The 21,664-nt window shown below is 47.7% G+C and overlaps 1 protein-coding gene, 1 non-coding gene and 1 pseudogene across 3 annotated transcripts in view; 2 read left to right on the plus strand and 1 right to left on the minus strand.

Annotated features, from left to right (window-relative positions):
* Window positions 1-18,818, plus strand: LOC112635887 (annotated as a pseudogene).
* LOC112636788 lies at window positions 6,262-6,324 on the minus strand. Its single transcript, XR_003122263.1, has one exon. It is a non-coding gene; the product is annotated as a U7 small nuclear RNA (small nuclear RNA).
* Window positions 18,808-21,664, plus strand: part of CATIP (ciliogenesis associated TTC17 interacting protein) — a 13,497-nt gene continuing 10,640 nt past the window's right edge. The window contains exons 1-4 of one of the 2 annotated variants that reach the window (XM_025405254.1): window positions 18,808-18,854; window positions 19,025-19,117; window positions 19,470-19,670; window positions 19,973-20,028. In XM_025405254.1, the coding sequence (XP_025261039.1) occupies window positions 18,830-18,854; window positions 19,025-19,117; window positions 19,470-19,670; window positions 19,973-20,028 (375 nt within the window). In that variant the 5' untranslated portion in view covers window positions 18,808-18,829. Of the gene's footprint in view, window positions 18,855-18,991; window positions 19,118-19,469; window positions 19,671-19,972; window positions 20,029-21,664 lie in introns of both variants that reach the window. The other variant, XM_025405253.1, reaches the window with a different exon arrangement.

Consider the following 21,664-nt stretch of genomic DNA (forward strand, 5'->3'; position numbering starts at 1 on the left):
ATGGACTGTGTCTTCACCTTCCTGAAGAAGGTGTTTCTGTGTGCTCTGATGTGTTTGAGTCACCGCTATATTGGGCAGACAAACCACAGGGCCAGGCCCTGGAGTATGCAGGTCACTCTGGGTATGCCCAGCTTTGAGGGGCACCTGCTGATGGTTCTCTGGGGCTGGGGGCATCCTCCCGCTGGGCCATCTGTACTGAATGATGGGCACATGCCTCTCCTGGAGTGGCACTGAGCAGTAACAACCAGACCACATGCTTCTTGCCAAACAGCAGGTGTCACTGGCCTTACAGACCTGGACTCCAGTTCCAGCTCTGTCATTCAGTAGCCAAGTGACCTTGAGAAAGTCATTTCCCTGACCTCAGTTTCTTCACCTTCCAATGGAGAGGACAATGAGGCAGAACCTTTTAGGTGCAAGAGATAAATACTCAAAACAAAGTAGCTGAAACCAAAAGGAGAATTTACCAGCTCATGAAATTGAGAAGTGTGGGATGATGTCGTGGTGGCGTCAGGCATGGCTGAATCCAGGGACTCAATGGGAATATCTGTTCAGCTCTGCTTTCTTCAGCATTGGTATCATTCTCTGTCAGGCTTTCTCCCTGAAGTAGAAAGATGGTCTCTAGAAGTTTCAGCTTTCTAGGCTGCAACTTCATCAAAACTAGTGGAGCCTCCAATAGTTCTAAGACTTGAGTTTCACTGATCCAGCTGGGGTCGTGTGCCCAACCCTGAACCAGTCCTAGGAGTTAGGGGAATGGGCTTCTCTGACTGGCCAGGCTAGGTCTCATTTGACCACACTCAGAAGGCCAGTGTCAGATCCAGCTGAACTATGGTGGACTGAAAGTGAGGAGGGGGAGGTCAGGCGTGGTGGCTCACACCTGTAATCCCAACACTTTGAGAGGCCGAGGCAGTCGGATCACTTTCAGGTCAAGAGTCTGAGACCAGTCTGGCCAATGTGGGGAAATCCCATCTCTACTAAAAATACAAAAATTAGCTGGGTGTGGTGGTGCACACCTGTAGTCTCAGCTACTCAGGAAGCTGAGACAGGAGAATCGCTTGAACTCAGGAGGCGGAGGTTGCAGTGAGCTGAGATGGCACCACTGCACACTCCAGCCTGGGTGACAGAGTGAGACCCTGTCTCAAAAAGAAAAAAAAAAAGGGGGCCAGGCGTGGTGGCTCACACCGGTAATCCCAGCACTTTGGGAGTCCGAGGTGGGCAGATCACAAAGTCAGGAGTTTGAGACCAGCCTAGCCAACATGGTGACACCCCATCTCTACTAAAAGTACAAAAATTAGCTGGGCATGGTGGTGCGCGCCTGTAATCCCAGCTACTCAGGAGGCTGAGGCAGGAGAATTGCTCGAACCCGGGAGGCAGAGGTTGCAGTGAGCCAAGACCGTACCATTGCACTCCAGTCTGGTGGCAGAGCGAAACTCCATCTCAAAAAAAAAAAAAAAAAAAAAAATTATGTGTCAGGTTTCTGGCTCTATGATTAATTACAGAGAGGAAATGGAGGTAGACACGTGACCTCAAAGGTGTTTGAATAATATGTAGTTTTAAAAATAACCAGCAAGTAGTTCATTTGTAAATTTTTTTTCCTGGATCCCAGACTAGCTCTCTTTGCTAGAAGGTGCAGAAAAGGAGAAAGAGGGGGGATAACTGGCCAGGCTTAGGTGGTCCAGGGAAGAAGCTGAAGAAACGAATGTGAAAACCCTGTGTGTGCATGAACATGTGTGTGTCGGGGGGCGGTTTTACTCCTCCAAAGCCCTGCCCACAGGTGGAGCCTTTGAAAAAAGTGGGAACCTAACACCAGTGGTCCATAAACACCAGGCTTGGGCCAAATGCTGGACAAGGTGGTAGAAACAGAGCACTTGAAATTGGACTGATCAAGATACAAACACAGGTTCTGCTCTAATTGGCTGTGTGTAACACTGGATGGGTGACTCAGGATCACTGAGCCTCCTTGTAGAGAACTAAATGAGATGCACAGAGGTGTTAACAGCAGCCTCTCCTTCTTTTTACTGTTATCGATAAACTTAGGGTTAGTCTGCCAGGAGCAGTTGAATAAACAGATTAAGAACATGTACTCTTGGCCAGGCGCGGTGGCTCACACCTATAATCCCAGCACTTTGGGAGGCCGAGGTGGGTGGATCACAAGGTCAGGAGATCGAGACCATCCTGGCCAACATGGTGAAACACCGTCTCTACTAAAAATTAGCTGGGCATGGTGGTGCATGCCTATAATCCCAGCTACTTGGGAAGCTGAGGCAGGAGAATCGCTTGAACCAGGGAGTTGGAGGCTGCAGTGAGCTGAGATCACACCACTGCACTCCGGCCTGGCAGCAGCGTGAGACTTCGTCTGAAAAAAAAAAAAAGAACATGGACTCTGGAGGCAGCCCATATGGTTTGAAGTCCACACTTGCCATGAATAACTTGGGCAAGTTACTTAACCGTTCTGTGCCTTGGTTTCTCATCTGTCAAATGGGGTGATACTACAGAGCTTATTGAAACCCACTGAGCTTTCGAAGCTTATTGTATTTTTTTTTTTTTTTTGAGACTGAGTCTCGCTCTGTCGCCCAGGCTGGAGTGCAGTGGCTGGATCTCAGCTCACTGCAAGCTCCGCTTCCCGGGTTCACACCATTCTCCTGCCTCAGCCTCCCGAGTAGCTGGGACTACAGGCACCCGCCACCTCGCCCGGCTAGTTTTTTGTATTTTTTTTAGTAGAGACAGAGTTTCACCGTGTTAGCCAGGATGGTCTCGATCTCCTGACCTCGTGATCTGCCCGTCTCGGCCTCCCAAAGTGCTGGGATTACAGGCTTGAGCCACCGCGCCCCGCCTCGAAGCTTATTGTGAGGATTAATGAGTTACTACCGACAGAGCTTGGCACAGAGCCAGCCCGCTCCAGGTTAGGAGTTGTTCAGCAGATACTGACCCAAGCGGCCAGGCACCTGTCTACCTCGCAGGCTCAGAGAGGGCAACCTACCCCGTGCCACACAGCAGGTATGTCATCCTGCTCCAGAGTGTTCCTACACTGGCCGAAAGCGCATTACAATGCTTTTTTACTTTTAGAGACGGGGTCTCCCTCCGTCCAGGCTGGAGTGCAGTAACGCAATCACTGCTCACTGCAGCCTTGAACTACTGGGCTCAAGAGATCCTTCCACTTCAGCCACTGAGTACCTGGGACTATAGGCACATGCCACCATGCCCAGATAATTTTTAAATTTTAATTTATGTATGTATTTACTGAGACTGAGTCTCACTCTGTCACCCAGGCTGGAGCTCAGTGGCCAGATCTCAGCTCACTGCAACCTCTGCCTCCTGAGTTCAAGCGATTCTCATGCCTCAGCCTCCCAAGTAGCTGGGATTACAGGCACCTGCTACTGCTCCTGGCTAAGTTTTGTATTTTTAGTGGAGATGGGGTTTCACCATATTGGCCAGGCTAGTCTCAAACTCCTGACCTCAAATGATCCACCCACCTCAGCCTCCCAAAGTGCTGAGATTACAGGTGTGAGGCACCGCACCCAGCCCAGATAATTTTTAAAAAATTTTCTGTAGAGACAGGGTCTTGCTGTGTGCTCAGGCTGGTCTGCAACTCCTGGGCTCAAACGATCCTCCTGCCTCAGCCTCCCAAAATGTTGTGATTACAGGCTTGAGCCACTGTGCCAGGCCAACACCATTTCTAAATAGATCTCTTGCCAAGAGTTAAAAAGCAGACAACAAACTGGCCATTAGTCCTGCAATCTACTTTGCCAAACTGTTTCACCCCTAGCCACTGGCAGAAGACAGCCAGCACCGAGAGGATGGAATTGGTGGCAGAGGGGTGTGCAAAGAGAGTTGAGAACATGAGTTCCCACGAGGTGGGGAGGCTTTGAGGACAGGCAGGCAGAAGCCTCAAGCAGCTAGCGGGGGACCTAACCAAGGAGCAGTGAGGGTCTGGCATGGTGGTACAAGCATGTATTCTCAGACACTTGGGAGACAGGCGGGAGGATTGCTTCAGGCCCGGTGGTCAAGGCTACAGTGAGCTATGATCGTGCCTCTGCATGTTTTACAAACTGCTTTATTGAGATATAATTCACATAACACAAAATTCACCCATTAAAATGTACAATTCAGGCTGGGCACGATGGCTCACGCCTGTAATCCCAACACTTTGGAAGGCCGAGGCGGGCGGATCACAAGGTCATAAGTTCAAGACCAGCCTGACCAATATGGTGAAACCCTGTCTCTACCAAAAATACAAAAATTAGCTGGCCATGGTGGCACATGCCTATAGTCCCAGCTACTCAGAGGCTGAGGCAGGAGAATTGCCTGAACCCAGGAGGCAGAGGTTGCAGTGAGCCAAGATCGCACCACTGCACTCCAGCCCTCCAGCTAAGGCAACTGAGTGAGACTCTGTCTCAAAAAAAAAAAAAAAAAAAAAAAAAAAGAGTTCAAGACTAGCTTGGACAACATGGCAAAACCCCATCTCTACTAAAAATACAAAAATTAGCCAGCTATGATGGTGCATGCCTGTGATCCCAGCTACTCAGGAGGCTGAGGCAAGAGAATCGTTGAACCTGGAAGGCAGAGGTTGCAGTGAGCCGAGATCGTGCCACTGCACTCCAGCCTGGGCAAAAGAGCAAGACTCCATCTCAAAAAAAGTACAATTCAGTGGTTTTTAGTATATACAGCTTTGCGACCATCACCACAATATAATTTTAGAACATTTCATCATCCCAAAAAGAAACCACATGCCCATTTAATATCACTCCCTGCCTTCACCACTCCACCCTATACCAACACTATGCATCCACTAATCTACTTTCTGTCTCTGTAGCTTAGCATATTTTGGACATTTCACATAATGAAGTCATACATTCTGTGGTCTTTTGTGACTGGCTTCCTTTGCTCAACATGTTTTTAAGGTTCATCCGGCCGGGCGCGGTGGCTCACGCCTGTAATCCCAGCACTTTGGGAGGCCGAGGCGGGTGGATCACAAGGTCAGGAGATCGAGACCATGGTGAAACCCCGTCTCTACTAAAAATAGAAAAAATTAGCCGGGCGCAGCGGCGGGCGCCTGTAGTCCCAGCTACTCAGGAGGCTGAGGCAGGAGAATGGCGTGAACCCGGGAGGCGGAGCTTGCAGTGAGCCGAGATTGCGCCACTGCACTCCAGCCTGGGCAACAGAGCAAGACTCCGTCTCAAAAAAAAAAAAAAAAAAAAAAAAAAAAAAGGTTCATCCATGTTGGATACGTGTCAGTACCTCGTTGTATAGCTGGATAATATTATTTTCTTATTTTTTTTTTTTTTTTTTGCGAGACAGGTTCTCACTCTGTTACCCAGGCTGGAGTGCAGTGGCTTGGCTCACTTCAACTTCCACCTTTGGATTGAAACAAATCTCCCCCCTCAGCCTCCCAAGTAGCTGGCATTACAGGTGCATGCCACCACACCTAGCTAATTGTTGTATTTTTTGTAGAGATGGGGTTTCATCATGTTCCCCAGGCTGTTCTCGAACTTTTGGGCTCAAGAGATTTGCCTGCCTCAGCCTCTCAAATGCAGGCATGAGCCACCGCCCCCAGCCACGATAATATTCCATAGTGTGAATATTCTACATTTTGTTTATCCATTTGGCAGCTGTTGGACAATTGGGTTGTTTCCATTTTTTGTCTATTACGAACAATGCTATGAACATTAACGCACAAGTTTTTGTGTAGACATGTGTTTTCATTTCTTTTTTTTTTTTTTTTGAGACGGAGTCTCGCTCTGTCGCCCAGGCTGGAGTGTAGTGGCGCGATCTCGGCTCACTGCAAGCTCCACCGCCTTCCGGGTTCACCCCATTCTCCTGCCTCAGCCTCCCTAGAAGCTGGGACTACAGGCGCCCACCACCACGCCCGGCTAATTTTTTTAATTTTTAGTAGAGATGGGATTTCACTGTGTTCACCAGAATGGTCTTGATCTCCTGACCTTGTGATCTGCCCGCCTCGGCCTCCCAAAGTGCTGGGATTACAGGCGTGAGCCACCGCGCCTGGCCCCTTTTTTTTAATATACTTTCAGTTCTGGGATACATGTGCAGAATGTGCAGGTTTGTTACATAGGTATACACGTACCATGGTGGTTTGCTGCACCCATCAACTCGTCATCTACATTAGGTATTTCTCCTAATACTATCCTTCCCCTAGCCCCGTTTTCAATTCTTTTGGGTATATACCTAGGAGTGGAATTGCTAAGACATAGTAACTCCATATTTAGCTTTTTGTTTTTTGTTATGTTTTATTTTGCTTTTTTACTTAGGGGACTTTCCAGCAAAAACCAAAAGCCCCACTAGACAAGTTCTAAAAGAGCTGTGACACTACATTTAGCTTTTTGGGGAACTTCCAAAATGCTTTCCAAAGCAGCTATGAGTTTTCTTGGTTTTTTTTTTTTTGGTTTTTTTTTTTGGTTTTTGAGACAGAGTCTCACTCTGTCACCCAGGCTGGAGTGCAGTGGCTCGATTATAGCTCACTACAGCCTCAACCTCCCAGGCTCAAACAGTCCTCTTATCTCAGCCTCCCAAGTAAGTAAGACTACAGGCACGTGACACCACACCCAGCTAATTATTTGATTTTTTGTAGAGATGGAGTCTTACTTTGTATCCCAGGCTGGTCTTGAACTCCTGGGCTCAAGGAATCCTCCTGCCTCAGCCTCCTAAAGTGCTAGGATTACAGGCATGAGCCACCGTGCCTGGCCACATAAGTTTTCTTGATGCCACTGATGGTAGCTTATGTGTAGAGGAAAGGTTATTTAGAATTGACTTTGGCTTTTAAAAATGAATATTCAATTTTTTTTCTCAATTCTTTTTTTTTTTTTTTTTTTTTTTTTTTNAGAAATGGAGCAAAGCTGGGGAGACAGCACGTCTGTTTACAGCATGGTTGACTAAGTGGTTTTTTTGTTTGTTTGTTTGTTTGTTTGTTTTTTTGAGACAGAGTCTCGCTCTGTTGCCCAGGCTGGAGTGCAGTGGCCGGATCTCAGCTCACTGCAAGCTCCACCTCCCGGGTTCACGCAATTCTCCTGCCTCAGCCTCCCGAGTAGCTGGGACTACAGGCGCCCGCCACCTCGCCCGGCTAGTTTTTTGTATTTTTTAGTAGAGACGGGGTTTCACCGTGTTAACCAGGATGGTCTCGAACTCCTGACCTCGTGATCCGCCCGTCTCGGCCTCCCAAAGTGCTGGGATTACAGGCTTGAGCCACCGCGCCCGGCCTCAATTCTTAATATACAAATTTTATTTTATTTTATTTTATTTTAACCGATTTTTTTTTTTTTTACTTTTTTTTTTTTAAGATGGAGTCTCACACTGTGGCCTGGGCTGGTGTGCACTGGTGTGATCTCGGCTCGCTGCAACCTCCGCCTCCCGGGCTCAAGTGATTCTCCTGCCTCAGCCTCCCAAGTAGGTAGGATTACAGGTGCCCACCACCAGGCCCAGCTAATTTTTTGTATTTTTAGTACAGACAGGGTTTCAGTAAGTTGACCAGGCTGGTCTCGAACTCCTGACCTCGTGATCCGCCTGCCTTGGCCTCCCAAAATGCTGGGATTACAGGCATGAGCCACCACGTCTGTCCTTTTTACCTTTTAAGTTCAGGGGTACATGTGCAGGATGTGCAGGTTTGTTACACAGGTAAACGTGTGTCATGGACGTTTGTTGTACAAATTATTTCATCACTGAGGTATTAAGCCTACTGCACATTAGTTATTTTTCCTGATCCTCTCCCTCCTCCCACCCTCCACCCTCCAATAGGCCCCAGTGTGTGTTCACCTCTATGCATCCATGTGTTCTCATTATTTAGCTCCCACTTATTTATTTATTTATTTATTTATTATTTATTTATTTATTTGAGACGGAGTCTCACCTGTCGCCCAGGCTGGAGTGCAGTGGCGCAATCTCGGCTCACTGCAACTTCCATCTCCCGGGTTCATGCCATTCTCCTGCCTCAGCCTCCCGAGTAGCTGGGACTACAGGCACCTGCCACCACGCCCGGCTAATTTTTTGTATTTTTAGTAGAGACGGGGGTTTCACTGTGTTGATCAGGATGGTCTCGATCTCCTGACCTCATGATCTGCCCACCTCGGCCTCCCAACGTGCTGGGATTACAGGCGTGAGCCACTGCGCCTGGCCTTATCTCCCACTTATAAGTAAGAACATGCAGTATTTGGTTTTCCGTTCCTGCATTAGTTTGCTGAGGATAATAGCCTCTGGCTCCACCCATGTCCCTGCAAAGAGTATGATCTCATTTTTTATGGCTGCATAGTATTCCATGGTGTATATGTACCATATTTCCTTTATCCAGTCTATCATTGATGGGCATTTAGGTTGATTCCATGTCTTTGCTATTGTGAATAATGCTGCAATGAACATACACGTCCATGTATCTTTTTTTTTTTTTTTTTTTTTTTTTTGAGACGGAGTCTCGCTCTGTCACCCAGGCTGGAGTGCAGTGGCCGGATCTCAGCTCACTGCAAGCTCCGCCTCCCGGGTTTACGCCATTCTCCTGCCTCAGCCTCCCCAGTAGCTGGGACTACAGGCGCCCGCCACTCGCCCGGCTAGTTTTTTGTATTTTTTAGTAGAGACGGGGTTTCACCATGTTCGCCAGGATGGTCTCGATCTCCTGACCTCGTGATCCGCCCGTCTCGGCCTCCCAAAGTGCTGGGATTACAGGCTTGAGCCACCGCGCCCGGCCACGTCCATGTATCTTTATATGTATTAGTCTGTTTTCACACTGCTATAAAGTCATACCCCAGACTGGGTAATTTATAAAGAAAAGAGGTTTAATTGATTCACAGTTCTGCATGGCTGGGAAGGCCTCAGCAAACTTACAATCATGGTGGAAGGGAAAGAGGTACATCTTACACAGCAGTAGGCAAGACAGACTGAACAAAGCTAAGGGGGAAGAGCTCCTTATAAAACCATCAGATCTCGTGAGAACTCACTCACTATCATAAGAACAGGATGGGGGAAACTGCCTCCATAATCCAATCACTTCCCAGCAGGTTTCTCCCTCAACATCTGGTGATTACAATTCAACATGAAATTTGGGGCCAGGCGCACGGCTCACGCCTGTAATCCCAGCACTTTGGGAGGCCAAGGCGGGCAGATCACCTGAGGTCAGGAGTTCGAGACCAGCCTGGCCAATATGGTGAAACCCCATCTCTACTAAAAATACAAAACTTAGCAAGGCACGGTGGTGAGCACCTGTAATCCCAGCTACTCAGGAGACTGGGGCAAGAGAATCTCTTAAACCCAGGAGGCAGAAGTTGAAGTGGGCCAAGATCACACCACTGTACTCCAGCCTGGGCAACAGAGTTAGATTCCATCTCAAAAAAAAAAAAAAAAAAAAGATGAAATTTGGATGGGGGCACAAAGCCACGCCATATCACTATAATAGAACAATTTATATTCCTTTGCGTATATAACCAGTAATGGGATTGCTGGGTTGAATGGTAGTTCTGTCTTTAGGTCTTTGAGGAATCACCACACTGTCTTTCACATTGGTTGAACAAATTTATACTCCCACCAACAATATAAGCGTTCCTTTTTCTCTACAACCTTTCCAGTATCTGTTATTTTTTGACTTTTTAATAACAGCCATTCTGACTGGTATGAGATGGTATCTCATTGTGGTTTTGATTTGCATTTCTTTAATGATGAGTGATGTTGAGCTTTTATTCGTGTGTTTGTTGCTCACATGTATGTCTTCTTTTTTTTTTCTTTTTTTTTTTTTTTGAGATGGAGCCTTGCTCTGTTGCCAGGCTGGAGTGCAGTGGCATGATCTCAGCTCACTGCAACCTCCACCTCCTGGGTTCAAGTGATTCTCCTGCCTCAGCCTCCCGAGTAGCTGGGACTACAAGAGGGTGCCACCACACCCAGCTAATTTTTGTATTTTTAGTAGACAGAGTTTCACCATGTTGGCCAGAATGGTTTCGATCTCTTGACCTCGTGATCTGCTCACCTCGGTATCCCAAAGTGTTGGGATTACAGGCATGAGCCACTGTGCCCAGCCTATGTCTTCTTTCAAGAAATGTCTTTTCTTTTTTTTTTTTTTTTTTGAGACGGAGTCTCGCTCTGTCCCCCAGGCTGGAGTGCAGTGGCGCGATCTTGGCTCACTGCAAGCTCCGCCTCCTGGGTTTACGCCATTCTCCTGCCTCAGCCTCCCGCGTAGCTGGGACTACAGGCGCCTGCCACCTCGCCCGGCTAGTTTTTTGTATTTTTAGTAGAGACGGGGTTTCACCGTGTTAGCCAGGATGGTCTCGATCTCCTGACCTTGTGATCCGCCCGCCTCGGCCTCCCAAAGTGCTGGGATTACAGGCTTGAGCCACCGCGCCCGGCAAGAAGTGTCTTTTCATGTCCTTTGCCCACTTTTTTTTTTCCTCGAGACGGAGTCTCGCTCTGTCACCCAGGCTGGAGTGCAGTGGTGCAATCTCGGCTCACTGCAACCTCCACCTCCAGAGTTCAAGCAATTCTCCTGCCTCAGCCTCCCAAGTAGCTGGGATTACAGGCACCCACCACCATGCCCGACTAATTTTTGTATTTTTAGTAGAGACGGGGTTTCACCATGCTGGCCAGGCTGGTCTGGAACTCCTGACCTCAGGTGATCTGCCCACCTTGGCCTCCCAAAGTGCTAGGATTACAGACCCGAGCCACCACACCCGGTCGTCCTTTGCCTACTTTTTAATGGGGTTGGTTTTTTCTTATAGTTTTTTTTTTTTTTTTTTTAGACAGAGTCTCACTCTGTTGCCCAGGCTGGAGTGCAGTGGCCGGATCTCGGCTCACTGCAAGCTCCGCCTCCCGGGTTCACACCATTCTCCTGCCTCAGCCTCCTGAGTAGCTGGGACTACAGGCGCCCGCCACCTCGCCCGGCTAGTTTTTTGTATTTTTTAGTAGAGACAGGGTTTCACCATGTTAGCCAGGATGGTCTCGATCTCCTGACCTCATGATCCGCCTGTCTCAGCCTCCCAAAGTGCTGGGATTACAGGCTTGAGCCACCGTGCTCGGCCTTCTTATACATTTCTTTAAGTTCCTTATAGATACTGGATATTAGACCTTCGTCAGATGCATAGTTTGCAAGAGTTTTCTCCCATTCTGTAGGTTGTCTTTTTACTCTGTTGGTAGTTTCCTTTGCCGTGCAGAAGCTCTTTAGTCTTAATTAGATCCCATTTGCCAATTTTTGTTTTTGGTGCAATTGCTTTTGGCGTATTCATCATGAAATATTTGCCCGTGCCTATGTCCGGAATGGTATTTCCTAGGTTGTCTTCCAGGAATTTTATGGTTTTAGGTTTTACATTTAAGCCTTTAATCCATCTTGAGTTAATTTTTGTATATGGTGTAAGGAAGTGGTCTAGTTTAAATTTTCTGCATATGGCTAGCCAGTACTCCCAGCTTATTGAATAAGCAATCCTTTCCCCATTGCTTGTTTTTGTCAGGTTTTGTCAAAGATCAGACAGTTATAAGTGTGTGGTCTTATTTCTGGGTTCTCTATTCTGTTCCATTTTTATGTGTCTGTTCTTTTTTATTATTATTATTGGTTTTAAGGAGTGGAACATTTAATAGGCAAGAAGGGGCAAGAAGGAAGGGAGAAGACAGAAGGAAGAAGCTCCCCTCTACAGAGACAGAGAGAGGAAGGCTCTCCAAAGCCGAAAGAGGAGGTTCCCAAGTGTGGTGGACACCAGCCAGCTATATATGCAGAGGCTGGAGGAGGTGATGTCTGATTTGCATAGGGCTCAGGGGATTGGATCGACCAGGCATGTCCTTCGCGAAACCTGCGGAAAAAGCTATCCCTCCCACCCTAGCCTTTTCAATATGCAGGCTGTAATCACCTCTGTAATCCCAGCACTTTGGGAGGCCGAGATGGGCAGATCACGAGGTCAGGAGATCGAGACCATCCTGGCTAACACGGTTAAACCCCGTCTCTACTGAACAAATACAAAAAATTAGCCGGGTGCGGTGGCAGGCGCCTGTGGTCCCAGCTACTCGGAGGCTAAGGCAGGAGAATGGCCTGAACCCAGAAGGCGGAGCTTGTAGTGAGCCAAGATTGCGCCATTGCACTCCAGCCTGGGTGACAGAGCGAGACTCCTTCTCCGCCCTCCTCCCCGCAAAAAATCCTAGCTGACTTTGTGATAGTAAAACTTATATGCTTCCTTTTTGTCAGTAACTGTTATCCCGGTTATAAGGATAATAATTAAGCAAAATGCAACAGCAATGCAAACTGTCCAATATTTTAGTGAGAAGGTGCTACTGTGTATAACATTATTATAAATAGTAGAGTGAAGACAGCAATTCCCACAAGTGTGGTGTGGCAGATAATTTCCATCTAAAATTTTACTTGCCAGCTGGGCGTGGTGGCTCAGGCTCGTAATCCCAGCACTTCGGGAGGCCAAGGCAAGCAGATCACCTAAGGTTGGGAGTTCAAGACTAGCCTGACCAACATGGAGAAACTCCGTCTCTACCAAAAATACAAAAACTTAATGAGGTATGGTGGCGTATGCCTGTAATCCCAGCTATTCAGAAGGTTGAGGCAGGAGAATTGCTTGAACCCGGGGAGGCAGAGGTTGCAGTGAGCCAAGATTGTTCCATTGTCCTCCAGCCTGGGCAAGAAGAGCAAAACTCTGTCTCAAAAAAAGAAATTTTACTTGCCAAGATATACAATTCCCCTTTGAGGGTCTATGAAGTTCCTTGGTTTTATTTTCCCAAGCAAAGAAACCTCCAGGTTATGAGCACCTTACTCACTTTCTTTACCTGGCAAAATCTGAAAGATAATTGCCCAGAGCTAGCATATTGATTCACCTTTTTACCTTACCCATCCCTTTTTTTTTTCCCCCCCCCCAAGCTGTGGAAGATCACCTCTTGATTCACAGGAATAAGCAGGGTGATTCTAAAATGTAGGCAAAAAGCTTAAAAACAATGAATGAAACTAGGATTTAATGACAAACGTATGATAAGCTTTGGATCAAAATTTTTCTCTTCCGTCCTCATTTTTGGCAAGCACTAATTATGAATAAACTTTAGTCCTGTTAGAAATAAATTTTCAGTGCTGCAAAAGAAAGAGCACTCAAGGCCAGGCTCGGTGGCTCACACCTGTAATCCCAGCAATTTGGGAGGCCAAGGCGGGTGGATCACGAGGTCAGGAGATCAAGGCCATCCTGGCTAACACGGTGAAACCCCATCTCTACTAAAAACACAAAAAATTAGCCAGGTGTGGTGGCAGGCACCTGTAGTTCCAGCTACTTGGGAGGCTGAGGCAGGAGAATGGAGTGAACCAGGGAGGCGGAGTTTGCACTGAGCTGAGATCACACCACTGCACTCCAGCCTGGGCAACAGAGCAAGACTCCATCTCAAAAACGAATAATAAAAAAAGAAACAGCACTGGCACATAAATTTAACGTTCTCAGCAAAGCAATTTTACTTCTATAGAAGGGTGTGTCTCACAGATGGAGCAATGGCAAGAGCAGACCTGAACAAGGGAGGGGAAGGGGTTCTTATCCTAACACAGCTAGTCCCTACTGCTGTGTCTTTCCCCTATTGGCTAGGGTTGGACCACACAGTCTAAGCTAATTCCGATTGGCTATTTTAAAGAGAGTAGGGGTATGAGCCGGAGTGGCAGGATAGGTAGTTTGGCAGGAAGGATGGTTACAGAACAGGTGACTCAGGATGACTAAAACCAGAGCAGGTGGCCAAGGGTGACTAAGGTCATAGCAGGTGATAGAGGCTAGGAGGGGGTTGTTTACTATAACTAGGGGCAAGGAGATGTAAAGAATGAGAAACTTTAAAATGAAGAACAAAGAACAGTAGAGCTGAACATAACGATACATTGGTTCTTTGAAGAGGATCTCAGAACTCATTGTACTTAACAATTTACAGGCTAAAACCTTTGAAGAGGAATTTATTACATCCTATAATCTTATACTTGGCCTGATTATCTGCATAAAGTGCAGCAAGAATGGTTATTTTTACTTACATAGGACTTTTGGATTGGCTTTAATGAAACTCTGTTTCACAAGGAATTTCAGATAAGACTTTTAAAGCCGAGCCCAGCCATGGGTTTGCATCCTCTAACACCTGTGAATTGGGTGATCCTCTGCTCTTGTAGTCCCAAGATAAACTCAGAGCTTCCAGACCTGTTAGAAAGTTATGTGTCTGTTCTTTTACCGGTACCATGCTGTTTGGTTACTGTGGCCCCGTAGTGTAATTTGAAGTCAGGTAGCGTGATGCATGCAGCTTTATTCTTTTTGCTTGGGATTGCCTTAGTTATTTGGGCTCTTTTTTCATTCTGTATGAATTTTAACACAGTTTTTTCTAGTTCTGTGAAGAATGACAATTGTAGTTTAACGGGGATAGCACTGAATCTATAAATTGCTTTGACTAGCATGGCCATTTTACGATATTGATTCTTCCTATCCATGAGCATGGAATGTTTTTCCATTTGTTTATGTCATCTCTGAGTTCTCTGCGCACCGGTTTGTAGTTCTCCCTGCAGAGATCTTTCACTTCCCTTGTTAGCTCTATTCCTAGGTGGTTTATTCTTTTTGTGGCAATAGTGAATGGGAGTTCGTTCATGAATTGGCTCTCTGCTTGCCTGTTGTTGGTATATAGGAATGCTAGCAATTTTTGCACATTGATTTTGTATCCTGAGACTTTGCTGAAGTTGCTAATCAGCTTAAGAAGCTTTTGGGCTGAGATGATGGGGTTTTCTAGATATAAGATCACGTCATCTTCAAACAGGGATAGTTTGACTTCCTCTTTTCTTATTTGAATGCCCTTTTTTTCTTTCTCTTGACTGATTGCTCTGGCCAGAACTTCCAATACTATGTTGAATAGAAAAAATATAAATTTTAAAACATAAGTATTTTTAAAACTTTTAAGTTCAACTTACCAGTCATGTAATTCTCATCATAAACCTAGTGAATGTTAACATTTTTTAGAAACAGGGTCTGACTATGTTGCCCAGGCTGGTCTTCAACTCCTGGCTTCAAATGATCCACCCACCTCGGCCTCCCAAAGTGCTGGGATTACAGGTGTAAGCCCCTGCACCCAGCCAAGGGGGCTTTAATTAATAATTGGTTGGTCTTCTTTTCAAAATTAAAACTGCTTTAGGCAGCTTATACTGCAGTTGTTCATCCAATATATTTTATTTCTTTTTTTAAAGCAATTGATTGATAAACCAGCCTCCTTAATACCCTTACTGCAAACTAATAAAAGTAAACATATAAATACAGTAAATCTTAATTTCTTTTTTTTTTTTTTTTTTGAGATGGAGTCTCACTCTGGAGTGCAGTGGCTGGAGTGCAGTGGCTCAATTTCGCCTCAGTGCAAGCTCCACCTCCCGGGTTCACGCCATTCTCCTGCCTCAGCCTCTCCAGTAGCTGAGACTACAGATGCCCGCCACCACGCCTGGCTAATTTTTTGTATTTTTAGTAGAGACAGGGTTTCACCATGTTAGCCAGGATGGTCTCGATCTCCTGGCCTTGTGATCTGCCCGCCTCGGCCTCCCAAAGTGCTGGGATTACAGGCGTGAACCACCACACCTGGCTTTATTTCATTATTTTTTTAATGTTCTGGTTCTACTTGCAATCTCAATAAGAAACTTTAAAATTCTAAATCAATTATTCAGTGACCTAATTTAAACTCGAATCTGCAGACATATCTTTTAAGCACTCTAATACGCCAATTTTGAACATTTTAAGAACCCGAAAGAACACAGCTCTTTCCTTTCGCTGCTGCAGCCACAGCCAGAAGTACACTCAGGCTTTAGAAGAGGTTCGCTTCTAGTGTCCTCCGCTGTGGCAAGAAGAAGGTCTGGTTGGACCCTAATGAGACCAGTGAGATCGCCAATGCCAGCTCCCATCAGCAGATCCAAAAGCTAATCAAAGATGGGCTGATCATCCGCAAGCCTGTGATGGTCCGTTCCCGGGCTCCATGTCGGAAAAACACCTTGGCCGGCTGGAAGGGCAGGCACACGGGCATAGGTAAGCGGGAGGGCACAACCAACATCCGAATGCCAGAGGTCACGTGGATAAGGAGAATGAGGATTCTGCTGGCTACTCAGAAGATACCGTGAATCTAAGAAGATTGGTCGCCACATGTATCACAGCCTGTACCTGAAGGTGAAGGGGAATGTGTTCAAACACAAGCGGATTCTCCTGGAACACATCCACAAGCTGAAGGCAGACAAGGCCTGCAAGAAGCTCCTGGCTGACCAGGCTGAGGCCCGCAGGTCTAAGACCAAGGAATTGTGGGTCGAGGATTACCCAGGTGCTGAGGCAAGAGACTCAAGGCACAGACTCTTTCAGTATAATAAAGAAAATAGTTAGAATAAGAATAGTCAGAATACAAATTAGATATAGAGATGATCATGGATAATTATCAATCATTATTATAAACATTATTAATCATTAGCTTTTAATATTACTCTTTGTTGCATTACTAATAAAACCTAGGAATAACCGGCAGGCATAGGGTCAGGTGCTGAAGGCACATTGTGAGAAGTGACCTAGAAGGCAAGAGGTGAGCCTTCTGTCACGCCCACATAAGGTCTGCTTGAGGGCTCCTTGGTCATGCGGTAATGCCAGTGTCTGGGAAGACGCCCATTACTTATCTGACCGCAAAAGGGAGTCTCCTTTCCCTGGAGGAGTCAGGGAACACTCTGCTCCACCAGCTTCTTGTGGGAGGCTGGATATGATCCAGGCCTGCCTGCAGTCATCCAGAGGCCTAAACCCCTCCCTGTGGTGCTTGTCCACTTTCATGTTCCTCCCGTACTCCTGGTTCCTCTTTGAAGTTTGTAGTAGATAACAGTAGAAGTAACAGTGAAAGTCTTAAAGTCTTTGATCTTTCTTTTTTTTTTTTTTTGAGACGGAGTCTTGCTCTGTGGCCCAGGCTGGAGTGCAGTGGTGCGATCACGGCTCACTGCAAGCTCCACCTCCCAGGTTCACGCCATTCTCTTGCCTCAGCCTCCCAAGTAGCGGACTACAGGCGCCGGCCACCAGGCCCAGCTAATTTTTTTTGTATTTTTGGTAGCGACGGAGTTTCACCGTGTTAGCCAGGATGGTCTCGATCTCCTGATCTTGTGATCCACCCGCCTCGGCCTCCCAAAGTGATGGGATTACAGGCGTGAGCCACCGCTCCCAGCCTGATCTTTCTTATAAGTGCATAGAAGAAAATGCTGATGTATTCTCTCTCTCTGCTTCGGCTACCTAAGAGGGAAGGGCACCCTGTCTTGTGATCACGTGACTTGCTTCACCTTGTCAATCACTTAGAAGAGTCACCCTTCTTACCCTGCCTCCTTGTCTTCTATGCAATAAATATCAGCGCACCCAGCCGTTCGGGGCCACTACCGGTCTCCAAGTCTTGATGGTAGTGGTCCCCCAGGCCCAGCTGTTTTCTCTTTATCTCTTTGTCGTGTGTCTTTATTTATTACAATCTCTCATTTCCACACACGGGGAGAACATCCGCTAAGCCCTGTAGGGCTAGACCCTACAGGTGGATCACTTGAGGTCAGGAGTTCAAGACCAGGCTGGCCAACATGGTGAAACCCTGTCTCTACTAAAAATACAAAAATTAGCTAGGTGTGGTAGTGGGTGCCTATAGTCCCAGTTACTTGGGAGACTGAGGCAAGAGAATCACTTGAACCTGGCAGGAAGAGGTTGCAGCTGAGATCATGCCACTGCATTCTAGCCTAGGTGACAGAGTGAGACTCCATCTCAAAAATAATTAAAATAAAAACAAACAAACAAATAAATAAGAATAATAAAAATACAAATACAAAAATTAGCCGGGCTTGGTGGCACACTCCTGTAGTTCCAGATACTCAGGAGGCTGAGGCAGGAGAATCACTTGAACTCAGGAGGCAGAGATCACAGTGAGTCAAGGTGGTGCCACTGCACTCCAGGCTGGTGACAGAGCAAGACTCTGTCTTTAAAAAAAAAAAAAAAAAAGTGCCTCACCAGGAGCAAGTCCAGTGGAAGAGTTTGCTATGATTGTCATTGTTGTTATCATTGTTGTTACATGTACTAGAACTGTAACTTGCAGAGATATTCACGTAGCATCTAATTGGATTGTGTGCATGTGAGGCTCTGTCTGACTTTGGGTCATATCTTCTAAGGTCATTTTTTTTTTTTTTTTTTGAGACAGATTACAGGCATGTGCCACCACTCCCTGGTAATTTTTGTATTTTTAGTAGAGATGGGTTTCACCATGTTGCCCAGGCTGGATCTCAAACTCCTGGCCTCAAGTGATCCACTCGCCTGGGACTCCTAAAGTGCTGGGATTGCAGGCATGAGCCACTTCGCCTGGCCTCTTCTAAGGTCATTCTAATGATTCATTTCTTCACTCTGCCTCTTAAGAATATCAAATGTGGGCCGGGCACGGTGGCTCACACCTGTAGTCCCAGCACTCTGGGAGGCTGAGGCAGTCAGATCACAAGCTCAGGAATTCAAGACCAGCCTGGCCAATATGGTGAAACCCCGTCTCTACTAAAAGTACAAAAATTAGCTGGGTGTGGTGGCACGCGCCTGTAGTTCTAGCTACTCGGGAGGCTGAGGCCTCAAGAAGAATTGCTTGAACCCGGGAGGCAGAGGTTGCAGTGAGCTGAGATTGCACCACTGCACTCCAGCCTGGGTGACGGAGCGAGATTGCGTCTCAAAAACAAAAACAAAAATATATCAAATGCTCCCTCTGCTGGACAACACCTCAAGCTTGTGCTGAGCCTCAAACCTGCAACGTCAGTTCCCTCCAAGGTCTAGGTGTAGTAAAGTGGGTTGATGGCCCTTTAAGAGGCACTAGCCAGCTCTGGTTGCCATGGAGACAGCTGGACACAGACCCGGTAGAGGCCCACAGCATGTCCTCCAAAGTTTACTCCACAGGTGGGAAGAGGACTGCTGGGGCTGGAGGCGGGGATCCTCTTCTTTCTCCCAATCCACCCTCGGGGTAGTCTTAGAGGATTCTGTTCTTGGGTGCTGGGGCTGGGACTGAGGTACCCTGCCCCTGCCCTTCTCCCCAGGGTCTGCCATCTTAGCCTCTCCTCCCTCTGTAGGCTCCAGAGCCAAGGACCACCAGCCCTCGGGTGTGGAGTGTCTGCCACTCCCAGAGGCCAACGCTGAAGCCATCGACTTCCTCAGCTCCCTCCGTGAGCTCAGACAGTGTTGGGGTTGGGGTTGCGGGAGGGGTGCAAGTCTGGAGAGGAGGGAAGAGAGAAGGTCCAGGCGCTCGCTCTCTCTCTCTGTCTCTCTCTTTCTTCCTCAATTCTCCTGGGACTCAGAAAAGGCCTGAGGCCTGTTTGCTGACATTCTTCAAGGGAAAGTCCCCTGGGGACATGGGGACTTGGGGCAGAAGTCTTCACCTGTCCGTGCCAGTGAGGAAGGCTATGGGATGAGGAGGCAGCTGGGGACTGTGGGGACACTGGTGGTCATAGGGTCAGAGGATTGGATTGGGGCCCAGGAGCAGGGGCTTTATCTGTTCCCACGGGCCCCTCACCCCAGATGAGGAGGAGCTACAGATGCTGTTCTTCTCTGAGTCGCTGGCCATGGTCTCAGACACCGGAGAGCCTCAGGGAGAGCTGACCATTGAGGTGCAGAGAGGGAAATACCAGGAAAAACTCGGCGTGCTGACATCCTGCCTTTTCGTGCATGCCTTCAGCAGAGGCTTCTTGGATAAAATGCTCTGCGGAAATTCCCTCCTGGGTAGCGTTCCTGCCGCCTGCTGCCTGTCACCCTCCCCTTCCTCCACCCCTGCCCTCCACCATTCCTAGAATCTTTTTTCAGGACCAAGCCCTTGGCTTTGCCTTGGACCAGGACAAGGCACAGGGTCGGGGAGGGACCAGTGAGTTCCTCATGGACTCGGGATGAGGGCACCTCTTACCCATCCTGTAGTTTTTCTGGGACCATATTACACCTGGTCCTCCAGCCTGGGCCACCACCTTCCCTTCCTTCGGCCTCTGACCCACATCTCCTGTGACGTCAATGCCTGTGTCCCTGCACCCCAGGCTATCTCTCAGAGAAGCTGGAGCTCATGGAACAGCACAGCCAAGACTTCATCAAGGTACTTCCCAGGGCCCCAGCCTTGACCCAATCCAGGGGAGAGAAGAGAGATTTTGACTTAAAAAACAGCAGCAACAACAAACCAAAAAACCTATTTCATACACAGTGAAGCTGAAGAATAGCAGTCGTGTTATGATGCAATATAAAGCTCAAAAGCAATGCACTTCAGAACACTGATTTTAAAAGACGGGGTGGGCTGGGCACAGTGGCTCATGCCTGTAATCTCAGCACTCTGGGAGGCAGAGGTGGGCAGATCACCCTCAGGTGAGGAGTTCGAGACCAGCCTGGCCAACATAGTGAAACCCCATCTCTACAAAAATTAGCCAGGCGTGGTGGCACGCGCCTGTAATCCCAGCTACTCAGAAGGCTGAGGCAGGAGAATTGCTTGAACCCAGGAGGCGGAGGTTGCCATGAGCTGAGATCGCGCCACTGCACTCCAGCCTGGGTGACAGAGCAAGACTCCATCTCAAGAAAAAAAATTAAAAAACAATGAGGCTGGCTAACACGGTGAAACCCCGTCTCTACTAAGAAATACAAAAAACTAGCCGGGCGAGGTGGCGGGCGCCTGTAGTCCCAGCTACTCGGGAGGCTGAGGCCGGAGAATGGCGTGAACCCGGGAGGCGGAGCTTGCAGTGAGCTGAGATCCGGCCACTGCACTCTAGCCTGGGCTACAGAGCGAGACTCCGTCTCAAAAAAAAAAAAAAAAAAAAAAAAACAATGAGGGTGGGCCAGGCACAATGGCTCAAGCCTATAATCCCAGCACTTCGAGAGGCCAAGGTGGGAGGATTCCTTGAGCCCAGGAGTTTTAGCCCAGGCAACATGGCAACACCCACCAAAAATGTTTACAATTTTTGTACAAAAAATACAAAAAGTAGCGGCTGGGCATGGTGGCTCATGCCTGTAATCCCACCACTATGGGAGGCGGAGGCAGGCGGAACACGAGATCATGACCATCCTGGCCAACGTGGTGAAACCCTGTCTCTACTAAAGTACAAAAGAAAATTAGCCAGGCGTGGTGGCACGCGCCTGTAGTCCCAGCTACTCAGGAGGCTGAGGCAGGAGAATTGCTTGAACCTGGGAGGCAGAGGTTGCAGTGAGCCGAGATCATTAGGCTGCACTCCAGCCTAGCGACAGAGCGAGTCTCCGTCGCAAAAAAAAAAAAAAAATACAAAAAGTAGCTGGGTGTGGTGATGTGTGTCTGTAGTCTCAGCTACTTGGGAGACTGAGGTGGAAGGTTCAGTGGAGCCCAGGAGGTTGAGGTTGCAGCAAGCAGTGTGTGCACCACTGTACTCCAGCCTGGGTGACAGAATAACAACAACAACAAAAAGATGGAGGTTGGGCGCAATGGCTCATGCCTGTAATCCCAGCACTTTGGGAAGCTGAGGCGGGCAGATCACAGGAGGTCGGGAGTTCAAGACCAGCCTTACCAACATGGAGAAACCCTGTCTCTACCAAAAATACAAAATTAGCCAGGCACAGTGGCTCATGCCTGTAATCTCAACACTTTGGGAGGCCGAGGCGGGTGGATCACGAGGTCAGGAGTTCAAGACCAGCTTGGCCAAGATGGTGAAACCCCACCTCTACTAAAAAGGCAAAAAAAAAAAAAATTATCCGGGCATGGTGGTGGGCACCTGTAA

This window comes from Theropithecus gelada, chromosome 12 (assembly GCF_003255815.1).
Source record: "Theropithecus gelada isolate Dixy chromosome 12, Tgel_1.0, whole genome shotgun sequence".
Classification (NCBI taxonomy): domain Eukaryota; kingdom Metazoa; phylum Chordata; class Mammalia; order Primates; family Cercopithecidae; genus Theropithecus; species Theropithecus gelada.